Source organism: Cydia amplana, chromosome 13 (genome assembly GCF_948474715.1).
Source record: "Cydia amplana chromosome 13, ilCydAmpl1.1, whole genome shotgun sequence".
Lineage (NCBI taxonomy): Eukaryota > Metazoa > Arthropoda > Insecta > Lepidoptera > Tortricidae > Cydia > Cydia amplana.
This window is the reverse complement of record NC_086081.1, coordinates 2036533-2051502: the sequence shown is the minus strand read 5'-3', so window position 1 is coordinate 2051502 and position 14970 is coordinate 2036533. Positions and strand designations below refer to the sequence as shown.

The 14970-nt window shown below is 41.1% G+C and overlaps 1 protein-coding gene across 1 annotated transcript; it reads left to right on the top strand.

Moving 5' to 3' along the window:
* The first annotated feature begins 9259 nt into the window (after positions 1 to 9259).
* Positions 9260 to 14604, top strand: LOC134653221 (tetra-peptide repeat homeobox protein 1-like). The gene is made up of 4 exons (XM_063508549.1): positions 9260 to 9282; positions 12101 to 12379; positions 13374 to 13523; positions 14348 to 14604. Exons 1-4 carry the CDS (start codon positions 9271 to 9273, stop codon positions 14567 to 14569), a joined length of 663 nt encoding a protein of 220 aa, XP_063364619.1. The 5' UTR covers positions 9260 to 9270; the 3' UTR covers positions 14570 to 14604.
* The last annotated feature ends 366 nt before the right edge of the window (positions 14605 to 14970 follow it).

Below are 14970 nucleotides of genomic sequence, written 5' to 3'. Positions count from 1 at the left end.
CGGCACTCCCGGAGTGCAACCGTTGTTGCTTATTTTCTCATATGTTTTTAAAGGTCTCCGTCGGTAGTGAACCTTCCCAAGAAGCAGGAGATCCCGGGTTCGATTATTTATAATATTTGTGTATTGTGTGTGTTAATTACGAATATTTGTTCTTGAGTTATAGACAGACCATTTATTTCGACGTAAACATTAACATTATATATGGAGGAGACAGTAATTTTATGTATGGATGGTATTTATGTATTTATATACGTAAGTGGGTATATCGTCGCCTGGTACCCATAGTACCCATGCTTAGTTTAAGGCGAGGTTGATCTCTGTAAGATTGTCCACTGCGTTACTTGATCATCCTGAACACAATCATCAGCTACAGTCCCAACTCCCAACTTTGCACCCAAAAAAAAAACAAAATGAGGGAATGACATTATAAACATCATATTTCCATAGAAATTTAACATTAAACCTAACACCAAAACCTACCTGGTTTGTTTTACCTAATAAAGGTTGTCTGGAAGAAATCGCTTTTAAGTGATAAAGCCGCCTGTTTTTTAACCTCTTCTTTTCTGTATTACTTGCGCAATAAAGAGTAATTTGTATTGTATTGTATTGAAATGACAATCCACACTCACACTCACACTTTACCATTGCATTATGATGCAATGCAAAGTCAACTTGGTCCGATTCTATCACAATTAACAACATCAGCTAGTCTAGCAAATGTTACAAACATTTGACCAATAAAGGTGCACCTATATTTATAGGTACGGTACTTGTTAGTCGTCCTAGAGACATTCCGCTGCGTTACTTCACTGCCCTAAAGAAACAATCGGCGGCTATCGCGATCGGCTGAGACATCGGCGACTCCGTGTTGCAAAAGGGTTATCTGCATTCGACTAATAATAGTGCAACTTTTTTAAATAGGTAAATATTTAAATGCAATCTCACCTGATATTATGAATACGAAAAATGCTAGAGTTCATAGAGATCACAGGAAAATATTGTTAAACCACACTTCAAGTTCATATACAATCACAAGATAATATCTTGCCACCCCAATTAAAATTATAAATTTTCTATGACTACAGTTCAGCAACTAAGTTCTGAAATGTAATTGTTTATTAAGTACCAAAAAAAAACTCTTCAAATCTTTTGGAGATGTAAAGGCGAAATTCCTCCAGAGTGCGGCACTGTGCGGCAAAATCATTTTTGTACTTAATATGCTTGTGCCGCACACTGCAGCATACAGAGCATACTCGTGGAATCCCGCTTTAAGATCCCAAGCTCTTCTTATCGCTGGAGGAGTGTCAACGGTTCAAAAAGTTCAGCAGTAATTCTGACATCACAATTGGTAGTTAGAGGTAAAGCTAGGTCGAGTAGGAAAAAAACTTTTTGTCTCCAAGATACAAGAAGTAGTTTTTAATATGAGACGAATTGTAGGTATCTCAGACTAAAATTATATTGTATTTTTTTATTTTATTTATGTATTTATTTATTAGAAGACATGGAAAATATTTCAACACATCTTTTTTTCACTTCAAGTAAAAATTAAATAATGGCACTAGATACAGCCTTCTAGGCACACGCCCATCGGCAGTGACTTGGAGGCCGTGTTTTATTTATAAGACGTTTATTTTAAGTTTATTTATAGATAGTTTGTATTATTATTCTCTTTATTTATTTTTGGTCTTAAGTTAGGTTATTTTATAATATGGATATAAAAATAAAATACAAAAACACTTACAAAAACAATACAAAATACTTATAAACATATTATAAAAAACCTAACCTAGGGTGCCGCCAGCAGCGGGGCAAGGCCCAAGCTGCCGGTGGTCAGGGCTGCAGAGAGAGGAACCGGCGGACTATCCGCGCCGTGTCCAAGATCACCGTCTTCTGCATCTGACCCTTGATCCAACCACCTAGCGAGAGTCTCTCAAGATGTTGGTCGAGACTCTTCGCTATTAGACCGTTCACTGAAACGACTATCGGGACAATGATCGTCGAATCAACATCCCACATGGCGGTTATCTCGTGAGCCAAGTCTAGGTACTTGCTGGACTTGTCCTTCTCGGCTTTCACGAGATTCTCATCATGGGGGATGGTGATGTCAACGAGCACGGCCCGGCGTTGCGATCGATCTATTATCACAATGTCAGGCTTATTGGCTACAATAGTCCTGTCAGTGATGACAGATCGATCCCAATAGAGCGTGGCACGACCATTCTCGAGAACTGGCGCAGGTGAATACTTGTAGTACGGTACTTCGCGGTCCACAAGGCCGTATAGAAGAGCAAGCTGCTGGTGTATAATCCTGGCTACGAGATTATGTCTGTGCAAGTACTCGCCGTTAGCAAGATGAGAACAACCGGAAATGATATGCCTGAGTGACTCTCCGGGACGACGGCATGCCCGACAGATGTCGACCGTACCGTCCTTCAGGATATATTTCCGATAGTTGTTCGTCATCATTACTTCATCCGCAATTGCACAGGCAAAACCCTCGGTTTCTCCGAAGAGGTCCCCGAATCGTAACCAGTTCACCGACGCGAGCAGGTCCACATCGGGTCCCGTGAGGGCCTTGTAGAACCGCCCGTGTAGCACCTTACTCTCCCATGCCGCCTTGCGATCCGCAGTACTTAGTACCACAGGTTTGCGCCAGTTCTCGTTTGCCAAGGAGAGCGGCGTGAGGTTCCTGTCTACTGCCACCACATCACGATGCATCCTACAGTCGTTGTTAAGGAAATAATTCCTGAGATTGTACACCTCGCGGTTGTGGAGATCCTTGGCGTTTAGGAAGCCTCGGCCTCCACATTTCCGTGGGATGTACAATCTCATAACTGACGAGCGTGGGTGTAGCATGCGATGCGCGGTGAGCAGTGATCGGACCCTCCGATCCAGGGCATCCAGCTCGGTCTGAGTCCACCTTAGTATGCCAAAGGAGTATGTGAGTAGGGGCATTACCCAGGCGTTGAAGGCGCGCACTTTGTTGCCTCCTGACAAAAGACTGTTAAGGACTTTTGTGAGCCGACTGAAAAAGCGCTCCTTCACCGACCGTCTAATACCCTCGTCCTCAATACCCAACGACTGTGACATACCAAGGTATTTATAGGTTTCTGACTCAGAGATAGATCTGAAAGACATTGTCTCAGAAGGTTGTAAATTTGTTGAATTTACAACCCTCCCCCGCTGTACATGCATAACCGCACATTTATCGACACCAAACTCCATGTTGATGGCACTACTGAAGACGTCGGTGGTTTTCAGTAGCTCCAACAAGTCTCGGCTATTTGGTGCAAATAATTTGAGGTCATCCATGTACAGAAGGTGAGAAATGACTTCACCCCCACTCCGGAGCCGGCAACCTAGTCCCAAATCCTTCAGCAGGGTGCTGAGGGGATTCAAAGCTAGGCAGAACCACAGGGGACTCAGACTGTCGCCCTGAAAGATTCCTCGCTCAATCCTTATAAAAGCCTGCGGGCCAGGGCGGTCATCTCCGCCTCCTGGTTGACGAAGGACTGTGGTCCACTGCCTCATACACGCGCTTAGGAAGGCTCTCAAAGCTGCATCAACTTTATAAAGCTCTAAGACCCTCCCCAGCCATGAATGAGGCACCGAATCATAGGCCTTCTTATAGTCAATCCAAGCGACTGAGAGGGCACCCCTGTTCCGCCGGACTTGTTGGCAGATGGTCATGTCTATGAGGAGGAGCTCTTTAGTACCACGGGACCCAACCCTACATCCATTTTGAGCGGAAGCCAGAATATTGTTTGCGACAATGTGCGCGTTGATTTTTGCTCTCAAAATGGATGTAAGGAGCTTGTATAGTGTAGGCAAGCATGTGATGGGTCTGTAGTTCTTCGCTTCCGTGGTACTACCGGACTTATAGAGCAGGAAGGTGACACCAGTTGTTAAGGAAGGTGGGAGAGAACCAAGCTCGAGGGCTTGTTGAAATTGTGCTGCCAAGCGCGAGTGCGAGCATCGGAACCACTTTAGCCAGAAGTTGTGCAATCCATCCGGCCCAGGACTTTTCCAGTTCTGGGCCGTGCGGATGGCACAACTCACGTCATCGGGGCTGATGGTGACTGCCCCCATGGATTCGATGGACTCGCACTCACGCTCGACAACACTCATCCAACCCCCCTCGGTGTGTCCGACAGGCACCGACCAGATGCTACGCCAGAAGTCAGTCATGGCAGTAGCATCCGGTGGCTGCGTGTCGGACGCACGAAGGTTGGTTTCCTCCCACTTTCGGTATACCTTCCTTTGGTCACTTTGAAAACGGCGATTCTGCTGGAATCGATCCACACGCTCTCTGTAGCGGCGAATACGGTTTGCCCATGCATACACTTTCTGCTTTAGAAAGTCGATGCGCTCTGTGACATTGGCCATATAGTCGCGGGGCCTGATATCCGTCCCCACGAACGCCTGGTTCACAAAGCGCATTACTCGGGGGCGATTGTTGCCCCCCCTGAAGCAGATCAGCTTTGCGATGAGAGTCCTAAACGAGCTGATACGTCGCTCAATCGCGCTTGCCATGCAGGGACACCTCCGACGGTCCTAGGTGCACGTTCAGCGTCCGGAAACTTGACTCGAGCAACACGGCACGCCGCGATGGCTCCGCAGTACATGATTGAGTGCGTATCATCTAAATCTTTACTAGTCCGTAAATGTGGCTCTAGTAAAGCGTTTAGGGCTCCCATTAGCGCTAGATTGCGTCTATTCATAGGCAGACGTGGTAATCGGGGCCTAGAGTTGGTTGTGGCACGATACTGCGTAATCGCCTCTTCCAAAGTCCTCCTCAGTTGCTCATTAGCAGTTGTACTCACATTCTGACTCGCGAAATCCCCCTCATCGGTGCAAACATCAACCCGTGGCGCCCCCGGTGCCAGGTCGGGTGCGGGCACCGGATCCGGCGACATGGCGGGCAGATCCCGCACCGAGGTGGAGTCCGCGCGAGCAGAGAGAGCCTCCTGGCGAAGCCGATCAAGTGTCGCGTCATCGAGGCGCTTTAGCCTCTGAATGACGCGCACCTGATCCGATAATCGCTGCTCCGACACGGTGATGGTAGGTTCAAGAGCCTGAAACAGGGGCAGTATTCTTGAACGATAGGCGGATAGCTGTGTTCCCCCCTCTGTAGCCCCATAATAGGCGCGCATGACATTCTCGTTCATTTCTCGAGTCCATCGCATGCGTCGCACTATACCACCGGCAGCGGGAGCCGTGGGCGGGGCAGGATGTCCCGCAGGCCCCAAGCGTGCCGGCAGCGGTGGCCGCCCTCGTCGCGCAGGTGGTCGTGGCGGCGGCGGCGGCGGCCCGCTCTCGTCACTGGACCCGTCTGTGTCAGGCGCCGTTGCGAACTCGTCGCCTGACGATGGTGTGGACGAGGAACTGGACGAGGCGGGCGGGGGTGGTGGGCGTGCGTTGTTGGTTGACTCCGCTGCACGTCTTTGACTCCTCGTAATCATTGTTTCATACGTTTTTTACCGTTTGCTGTAATATTGTGTTGACCGTTTTGTCAAACAAATGTCATGTCCGTGGCGTGTGAATATAATTTGAGTCACACGTATTTATAGTAGATATTTTATGTTTTCACATATTTAGCCAGGTCAAAGGTTCATTTGAATGCAAAATACACAATAGTTTTAACAATAAAAACGTATAAAAATATAATTATAGCAAATAAAATTTACGAGACGTCTGTCATTGTCAGAGCGGTTTTTTTTTATTATTATTATTTTTAAGCTTGTTTAATGTTCCATGTTTATTTGTGAGTCTTGAATAATGTCTATTTACACACTATAGTTTAGCGAATAGATATCCTTAGGCCGCTTTAAATCTCGAGCACGCTATGGTTGCAGAACGGTTCGAGTCGCTAACTATACTTTATTAAACACCATTCCTTATATTTCCCCATCCATTACATACCTATCGCCTGAATTTAATTACAAAATAGTTAAGGCGAATTCAAACTTTAAGGATCACATCTACATCGTTCGAAAGCGATTGCCATGTACAGTAGAGTCCGGTTATAACGACGCCCAAGGGACCGCTGATATTACGTCGTACTAACCGGACGTCGTACAAAACGAACTGCCAATTTTAATATATTTTTTTAATCGAAATAATTACGTCATTTTGTATTTATTAATACTTATGCGACAATCAAAGAAAAAAAGCATTTCCTTTAAAATATTTATTTACGTTAGTATTACAACACTTTGTCTTAAATGGAGAGACTTGTGTGTAGAAGAAGCCACTTTTCAAGGTACGCGTAGTCAACTCACTCGTCATCCGCAAATCACTCAAATCCCGTAAAATAAAAAGTCGTAATTCTTGGGGATCTAATCCAGCTGACGTTGTTTTATCACACAGTTCTTATGGCCATCTCCTGTGTCCATCATCAGATCAGCTCGAAGGTATCTATCTACCAAAATATTGCATTGTACCCAACTTATGTACATAATTATGTAACTTATGTGAAGTTTAAGCTAAATTGAATAATGGGAATTGGGTTTTATTTAGTTTACAAGATTACGAAAAGTTACATGACTATTTCATCTTCCTGCGTATAGGCAAAAGGAGGAGGGGAGTTAGGTGCGCGGGACGGAGTAAGCTTCTTACCAACTATTTATTTGTAAAAACTACGTCGCTCGTCGTTGTAACCGGAGTTGACGGACGGATTTTGAGTCAATTTCCGTCGTTAAAAGCGATCGGTCGTTATAAGCGGAGTCGTAATAAACGGTTGTACTTCCATAGTAGCTCATACTAAAACCAAACAAGTGCCTATACTTACGTCGCTATAAGCGGTTGGTTGTTATATGCGAAGTCGTACTAACCGGACTCTACTGTACCTTCCAACCAAGAGGGTAAACTAGGCCTTATTGGGATTAGGCCTCACGATGTTTTCCTTCACTGAAAAGCGCCTGGTAAATATCAAATGATCGTACATAAGTTCCGAAAAACTCACTGGTACGAGCCGGGGTTTGAATCCGCGACCTCCGGATTGCAAGTCGCACGCTCTTACCGCTAGGCCACTAGTGCGTCCTAAAAATACAATTAAATAAATTGCGCGCATTCAATAAATTATGGGTTACTATAGTTCGTTCTTATTTAGCATTAGAAATAAGGTAAACAATCTTGATGTGTCTTTTAATTGAAAAACACATTTTAAAAATAAGTTACGGTAAATATGTAACAATTATGAATCTAATACGATCTTTTATAGTCTTCTGCTTTCATAAGTAATAGTTATTGATTTTTAAAAAGTGTTTTTCAATTAAAAGACATGTCAAAATCGCTTACCTTCTTTCAAGTTCTTTCTAATGCTAAAAAAACGAATTATAACATCATTGAGTTTTTTTTTTGAGGTCACATTGGCATCTAATTAAGTTTAAATTGGCATCTAATGCCGCGGTAGCTAACAAACAACAGTGTAAGTAGGGCCCATAACTTACACCGTTAATTATATTTCAGGATTTAGAATGACAATATTTTGGGATGAGAATCAAGCCATCATATCCCACCTACTCGAGGTATCCCTGCCGTATCTGCCTCACTACAAAACTTGCCTATGTATTGCGAAAGTACATCGTTACCGAGTTTGCGTTGGGAACAGCGCCATCTAGTGCGGGGTTGAGAAAACTCAACAGAGGCTTTCATATTGCTTCATATACATCATATTACATTGGGAAGTTTCTAAATTTTACGTTTTTTCGCTAATGAATATTTTATAATTCGAATCTATCTTTAAAAGTGCTCGTAAAAATGTTTATTATGTTAAATTTGTGTTACATAATCAATTAAATCAAACGTTAATTAATGTTTTTTTTTTTGGGGAAACTGGATTTATATATTTCTTCAGAGGAAACTGGATTATACCTACGCCTGCTTTTTATTTTTAGTATATTAACACATTTTTATTTTATAAACAATTTGTTTTTTAAACGCTAGGCTACTAGCGGTCATTTGATATTTACCAATCGCTTTTTAGTGAGGGAAAACATGATTTTATTTAACTTGCAATGTACATATATAAGTACTTATTAAGTATTTTGCTATGTATGAATGTACCTGACTGTTTGTATACGGGTCAAATCTTGCAAGTTAAATTTGACCCACTTCCCGGTTTCCGAAGCTGAAAATTTACATGCATATGTAATTCGGGTGACAATGCAATATGATAGTACAATCGTGCTGATCGGATGATTAGATGGAGACAGGAGTTGGCCATAGGAACTCTGTGATAAAACAACGCAGCCTGACCTAATAATTGTGTTTGGGGTTCTTAGAATAGGGATGATGACACATGTTGAATTTTATAACAATATCTAGTAAAATAGATAGCAAACGAGCAATTTATCACAATAATGTGGATATTAAACTAAAATATTGAAAAATTACAAAAATACAGGACCTGAAAGTTTCAAAATTTAAGTTTTTTTTAACTTCCAAAAACGATAAAAGTAAGGGTACCATACCGATACCTTACATTTCACCCAAAAAAAAATTGTATAGCAACTATATAGGTACATACGTAAACGCAATATTTCACCGACAAAAACGCAATTTTCTTGTTTTGTCCATACTACAAGATCCGTTTTGTATAGGGCGTTTCGCGAGTGAAGTGCGACTGTCGGCCTTTGACTACAATTTCTGACTTTTGTGTTACTTTAATGCAATGAGTCCCATATAGACATTTGATCCTAAAAACAAACCCGATCGGTTGATACCATAAATGAAAATTAGTCATGTAGCCTATTGTCTAGATGAGTATTATTAGTTTCCTGTGGAAAGGCAAGTACAGTCAGCGACAAAAGCTTGTACCAAAAAATATTTTTTTGCCAAACTTTGTATAGAAGTGTTATTTTAAACGTCAAACTTCTGAGATTATGACGTGGGATATATCAAATCGCTGCCAACTTAGCTTGATCGAACTCTAACCACTCTAACGTTAATTTTATTTGGTAGTTGCAGTTAGCATTTTATAATTGTTGATGTATTTATTTATATTTATTTTTTACTTAGTATGTAATTTCAATATTGACGTGTAAAAACGTGCCCTTGTGGCCTATTTGCTGAATAAATGTTTAAGTTGAAGTTGAAGGTGCAAGTGGCGCTAATTAAGGATCTTTGAATGGATCACTCAAACTCCGTATGCTGTATAACGTAACTCCTGTAAATCCTTAGTGGGGTTCCGTTCCTTATATAAGCGCGCGCGCACGATCCTCGCCACTCGGTCTGTGTTTGTGACAACATTAGTGCAGTGAGTGCAACATGAAGGCATTTGTAAGTGTTTTTGTTTTCAGAGTTTAATACGAAAACCATAAGATAGGAAGGTATTTAATCTGAGGGGCTACCGCGAAAACCGTTTTTCGCAAATTGCGGGGATCTTTCTCTTTTACTCCAATGAAGACGTAATTAGAGTGACAGAGAAAAAAACCCGCAATTTGCGAATTTCGATTTTCGCGATTATAGCCCTGTTAAGAATTTGAGTGCAATTTATAATTTTCATAATTATCTTATATCTTTAAACGAGCAAATCGTGTATATTTATATATTTCGGGGATCTCGGAAACGGCTCTAATGATTTCGCGCATAGTAAATGTATGGAAAAAGTTTTCTTTAATTTGTGGCTTTTTAGTACATTACAGTAAGTTGACCCCAAAGAAACTATTGATACTGGATAGGAATGGAATAGATTGGCATACAAAAATAGCATGTGAAAAATAAAAGTTTTCATTTTCATACAAATTGTATGGGAAAAGTTTTCCTCGATTTGTGGCTTTTCTAGCCGGAAATATTTTTTTGGTTCCATACAAGCTATTGATTCTCAATAGGAATGGGATCGATTGGCATCAAAACAAAAGTTTGTCAAAAATGACCTTTTTCTTGCACCCTGTATGTTTTTTCCAAAATCTGTAAAAGCCAATCTTCATTAATTTGAAATCGAGGGAAGGTCTTCTTAGACCGTTTTCTCGTAGCAGCACGGGATCTGGTAGCTGCCCTCACTGACCCAAAAAGAAAATCCACCCTGTAGAGGGGTTTTCGGGGGCGAAAAATCTCCAGGAATACGCGCATTTTTGAGTTTATGTATGTTGTCCTAGCAAAGCTCGGTCTCCCAGGATATTATTTAGTAGGTAGAAGAACGTGGGTAGGTAATTTTTTAACTAACCCAAGCAAAGTACCGTTTTTGATTACCGGCTCGGATAAATTTAAGAAAATCACTGTTTCCTTCACCGAAAAGCGACTAGTAAATATCAAATGATATTTCGTACATAAGTTTCAAAAACCTCATTGGTACGAGCCGGGGTTTGAACCTGCGACCTCCGGATTGAAAGTCGCACGCTCTTACCGCTAGGCCACCGCGCTTAATACGCACTATCCTTATACGATATGATAAAAAATCTTATGAATGTAAAATGTAATAACAATGAAATTTTAAAAACACTGTTTTTGTAAACTTACTATAAGTTCTGTAAACAATTAGAGTGTGTATTATTTTCATGAATATAAAATAAAATTTATAAAAGTTGTGAATTTATATTTCAATGGGTACAAGTAGAAGGAACTCGAACTGTTTTCAATATCAAGGAACTCGAACTGTTTTTAATACTCGTATCAACGTTTCAAAATGCTTTAATTATCATCTCAAGTAATAAGTAAGTAATCTTGTGCTCGTAACATCAACAGTAGTAAAAACATCACCTTTTGAAGTTTATAAATAGTATTAAGAGTCCCCAGGTCAGCAAGCACGGGTCTCCATGCAAAGGTTACGCTCTCATTTTAAAACGAGCTAGATTGCTTTGAAACTGTAATTAGTTTATGTAGCTTCAGATACCGTAGTTAAAAAATACAGCTAATTTAAGTTTTCCATAAAACACTTGCTCTATTTCCTTAGTTATATAAACTGGAGCTACAAAAACTAATTAAGGACTAGATATGCCTCATGTCATCGCATATCGCATGTGAAAAGTTTCATTACAATAGGGTATTTGACTGTATTTAAAATCAATTATTTTAAACCATGCATGAAATAAAGCATCAGAAGATTAATTGAAAACGTAGACAGCAGTTATTATTAGGCACAATTTATATTTTAAAACGCATATAAAACTATAAAGAGTAGGTTATAATTTGATCGTGACGTCATATGCTATTAGTGTTTCATATAAATTCCATAGAAGCAAAATCGTTTTGACAGTTCGAAAAAAGAAACTGATTTGACTAGTAGTCAAGTACCTTATTCAACATGTAGTTGCTGGGGCCTCTTAAGATGACAGGTTTCATAGTTATTGAATCGAGAATATCGGTATTTGTTTTTCTAATTGCCTCTGCTAGTCTCGCAATATCAATAATATTGGTATCAAGTGAGTTCGCCAATCAATAACAAAGGGCCCACTCACAATGCCCCTCACGTGCAAATATTTCGTAGCACGCGAGTGAAGTCACGGCGCGCAACTAGTAAAAGTACCATTGTATTCAGATTCGGGCACGATTTTGGCAATCATCGTGTGAGCGGCCTGTGTAAGCAAGGGCTTAATCGGGGGTTGGAATAATCTGGGTTTTTACAACGATTTTCGCAATGTGGTTTCAAAAACCGGCGAGTCGGACTCGCCCACCGAGGGTTCCGTACTTTTTAGTATTTTTTTGTTATACGGTTCATGAAATGCCTGGTAGACAGCCTGGTGACAGACAGACTCTGACAGACGGACAGAAGAGTCAATAGTATTGATGCTCGGGATTAAATGTTTTCTTTTTAAATATTGCCAGTAACATTGATGAATTCTGAAGATAACTTTTATTTAAATTATTGCGATAAATTGTAACAATTGCTAGAGTCTGTGCAGAAAGAGAAGAGTCGTGGAATGTATGGGGCCTAATACATTCCACAACTCTTCTCTTTCCGAACAGACTCTACTCGTAGTATGATGTAGTAACAATCGTAGGCGTTACACGATTTGTATCTCAGAGATACGATTTACGTTTTAAATAAGTACACGTCCAATCAAAAATTACCAACTTCAATAAATTAACTTAAAACTGTAAAAATAAATTGTAATTAATCTGTAAACTTAAGACTTAATATTCGTCTCTCCGATTGCAGCTATCCATACTCTTTGTGACTTCGGTCCTAGCCGAACCCAGCAAAGTCGTTCAAAAACGAAGCGGCCTCGTCGGCCACCTCGGCGCTCCGCTCCACGGCTACGGCCTCGCCCCAGGGCTAGGCCTCGCGCACGGAATACCGTCCGGCTACGCGCTAGGCCTCCACGGAGGGACCGTGGTGAGCGCGGACGTGCAAACGACGGTCACGAAGCACATCGGCGTGCCGGTTCCGGCGCCGTATCCGGTGGCGGTTGATCGGCCAGTGCCGTATCCGGTCAAGGTAAGGCAATATCTTAAGATTTTTTTTTTATTATTTCATAAAATTTACACAGCATTACAGCGGACTAATGCGCTGTGTAATTTATAATAGACAGTATTTATAACAAGTTAAAACATCTCAGGAAGGACGGTCTCAGTTTCTTTGTAGCTAAAAGTCATAGCAGCGAAAGATGGTAAGCTTAATGGTCTGTCAGATATTGAACATTATATAAGGCCATGGATCCGTTTTTCAAAAGCTTGTAACTTGTAATACAAGTGGAAGTCCCTTTCTAACAAAAGCTGTCAAAAAGTGACATCCGCTTGTATTACAAGTTACAATTAAGCTTTTGAGAAACGGGCTCCATATCTTCAAAGGGGAGAAAAGAAAAGAAAAGTTATGGTTAAAAATATCTAGGGCCCTAGCCAAGAAGACAAAGACCAAACGAAAAGGAAAAAATCGGGATTAGCTACGAAATGTCGCGTGACTATTTCCATGCATTATTTAAGTTTCAATTGGCCTTTTCTATCGACGATTGTCATCTTGGCTAGGCATTTTATACTCCTACGTCCTTTTATCTGTGTCTAATATGCCGTACTATCCACCACCTTGAATGCATGACAATCACTACGTTTAGCAATCCGTTCCCATGTCGAGACTAAAACTTTCGCGATGACTATCTGGAATGGACGGAGTGCCAATTGGATAAAATTATAATTAAGGCGAATTTGTCAAACCGACGAAAATTTACAATTAAATTAAATTTTCTTCCAATGTTAACTTTGAACTTTGAACCCTTTTAGAACATCTTACTGAAAAGGGTAATCGTGAACCAAACAATCATCTCAATGAGAGTAAAAATTGCATCAGCGTTATATCCCGATTTGGATCCACATTTGACGCATCTTTCGGTTTTTTTTTTTAATCTGGTAAAGGAGCATCTGTTTTTAGTCTCTAGTGTAATAATATAATTATACATATAATAGTTATTGACATTGTTATGATATCCGCTCTTCAGGTAGCTGTTCCCTATCCGGTGGACCGTCCGTACGCCGTGGCCGTACCGCGTCCGTACCCGGTGCCCGTGGAGAAGCCGGTAGCCGTGCCGGTTGACCGTCCGGTGCCGGTGCCCGTGCCGCATGCCGTCCCGGTGCCCGTTATCAAACAGGTAATGTAATTAACACGACACACTCGGCTTATTAATGTGCACACTCTTTACAAGCTTTTATCTAACTTGCCGTGTTAGTGTGTGTGTGTGAGTCTTGGAAGCTAAATTAGGACCACGTCCTGACATTTGATTCTTACTGAGTCTGGGTTTTTATCGTTTAGAAGTAGAGTCAGCTATAAAAATTTAGGCATGAATATTTCTTCTGCTTATACCCGTAATAAAATGTTTAACTTACTCATAATCTGACTTAAAATCATTACTCATACTGACGTAAAATTTACAAAATTGTATAATCGGAAGTGCAGGAACAAACGATCAAATACTACCTATCATCAACCGTATCCATGGCTAGGAATCACCCGTTGAAAATTACAGGCTAGTCGGTTGGTAATGGTGCATGAAATATGGGGTTGCGTTTCTGTTGACATACCTACATAAACATGTTTATAAACAACATAACATACAATATTAGGTGTATGGTCCTCTCGCGCGTGAGAGGAGGCTTATGCCCAGCAGTATGACGTATATAGGCTGAATTATGTTGTTAAATTATGGTTTCTAAAAAGTAAATATTATATCATTGCATGCTTTGCAGTTTGGCCATTACATAGTTTTATATAATTCTATGAATTTATAATTTTTTAAACTGAGGTTTGAAATACATTTGACTCTTATTTTTAAGTTCGTCTTGTTCCTGCAGTCAATTCTTTCAAAATAAGTCACTATGACTATCTACATTGATGACATTAAGATCGCCTTTTGTACAGTTTTTCTTTTGTGCGATAAAGTTTAAATAATTAAACAAAGTTTCCAAACATTTTCAGGTGGGAGTCCCCGTACCACAACCGTACCCCGTAGCGGTCCCGAAGCCCGTCGCCGTTCCCGTGCCCCAGCCGTACGCCGTCCCCGTCGGACACGGAATCGGACACGGATACGGACTCGGACACGGGCTCGCACACGGGTTGGTCGGACACGGATTGATCGGGCACGGATACTCCCATGGCATCTCAGCGTATGATGTTCATGGACATGGGAAGGTCTGGTAAAGGGGTTGAAACGTTTGTTAGGTGATTTTCTGGAAGAGGGTTTGTACGTTAGTCTTAAAGAATGAAGGTCTAAGAATAGAAGACTGTGTTTTCGAAAGGCTTTTGAATTTTTGGTCAAGGAAATTGTACCGTATTTTTACTTTTGAATATAATGAAGGCTAAGAACTTCCTACGCAGTTTTGTGACTAAATAAGAAAATGACAATAATATTTTGCCCTTTGTCTCGTCTTGGCGGGGGCACGGCCGTGCCCCCAGATGATATGCCTCACGTATATTCCTAATCATTATCTGTGTGCTGAGGTGCAAGAACTGCATATTTCAATTTTCTTACGTAATCTGCATAGTCTTTTTCTGAATTTGAAATGTTAAATGTGCTTATAATGTGATGGATTACAAGGGTA

Excerpts from the sequence above, each read along its gene's own strand:
- LOC134653221 (XM_063508549.1), top strand. Across the intron at positions 12,380-13,373 it reads CAGTGCCGTATCCGGTCAAG|GTAGCTGTTCCCTATCCGGT; the intron begins GTAAGGCAATAT and ends TCCGCTCTTCAG. Across the intron at positions 13,524-14,347 it reads CGGTGCCCGTTATCAAACAG|GTGGGAGTCCCCGTACCACA; the intron begins GTAATGTAATTA and ends AAACATTTTCAG.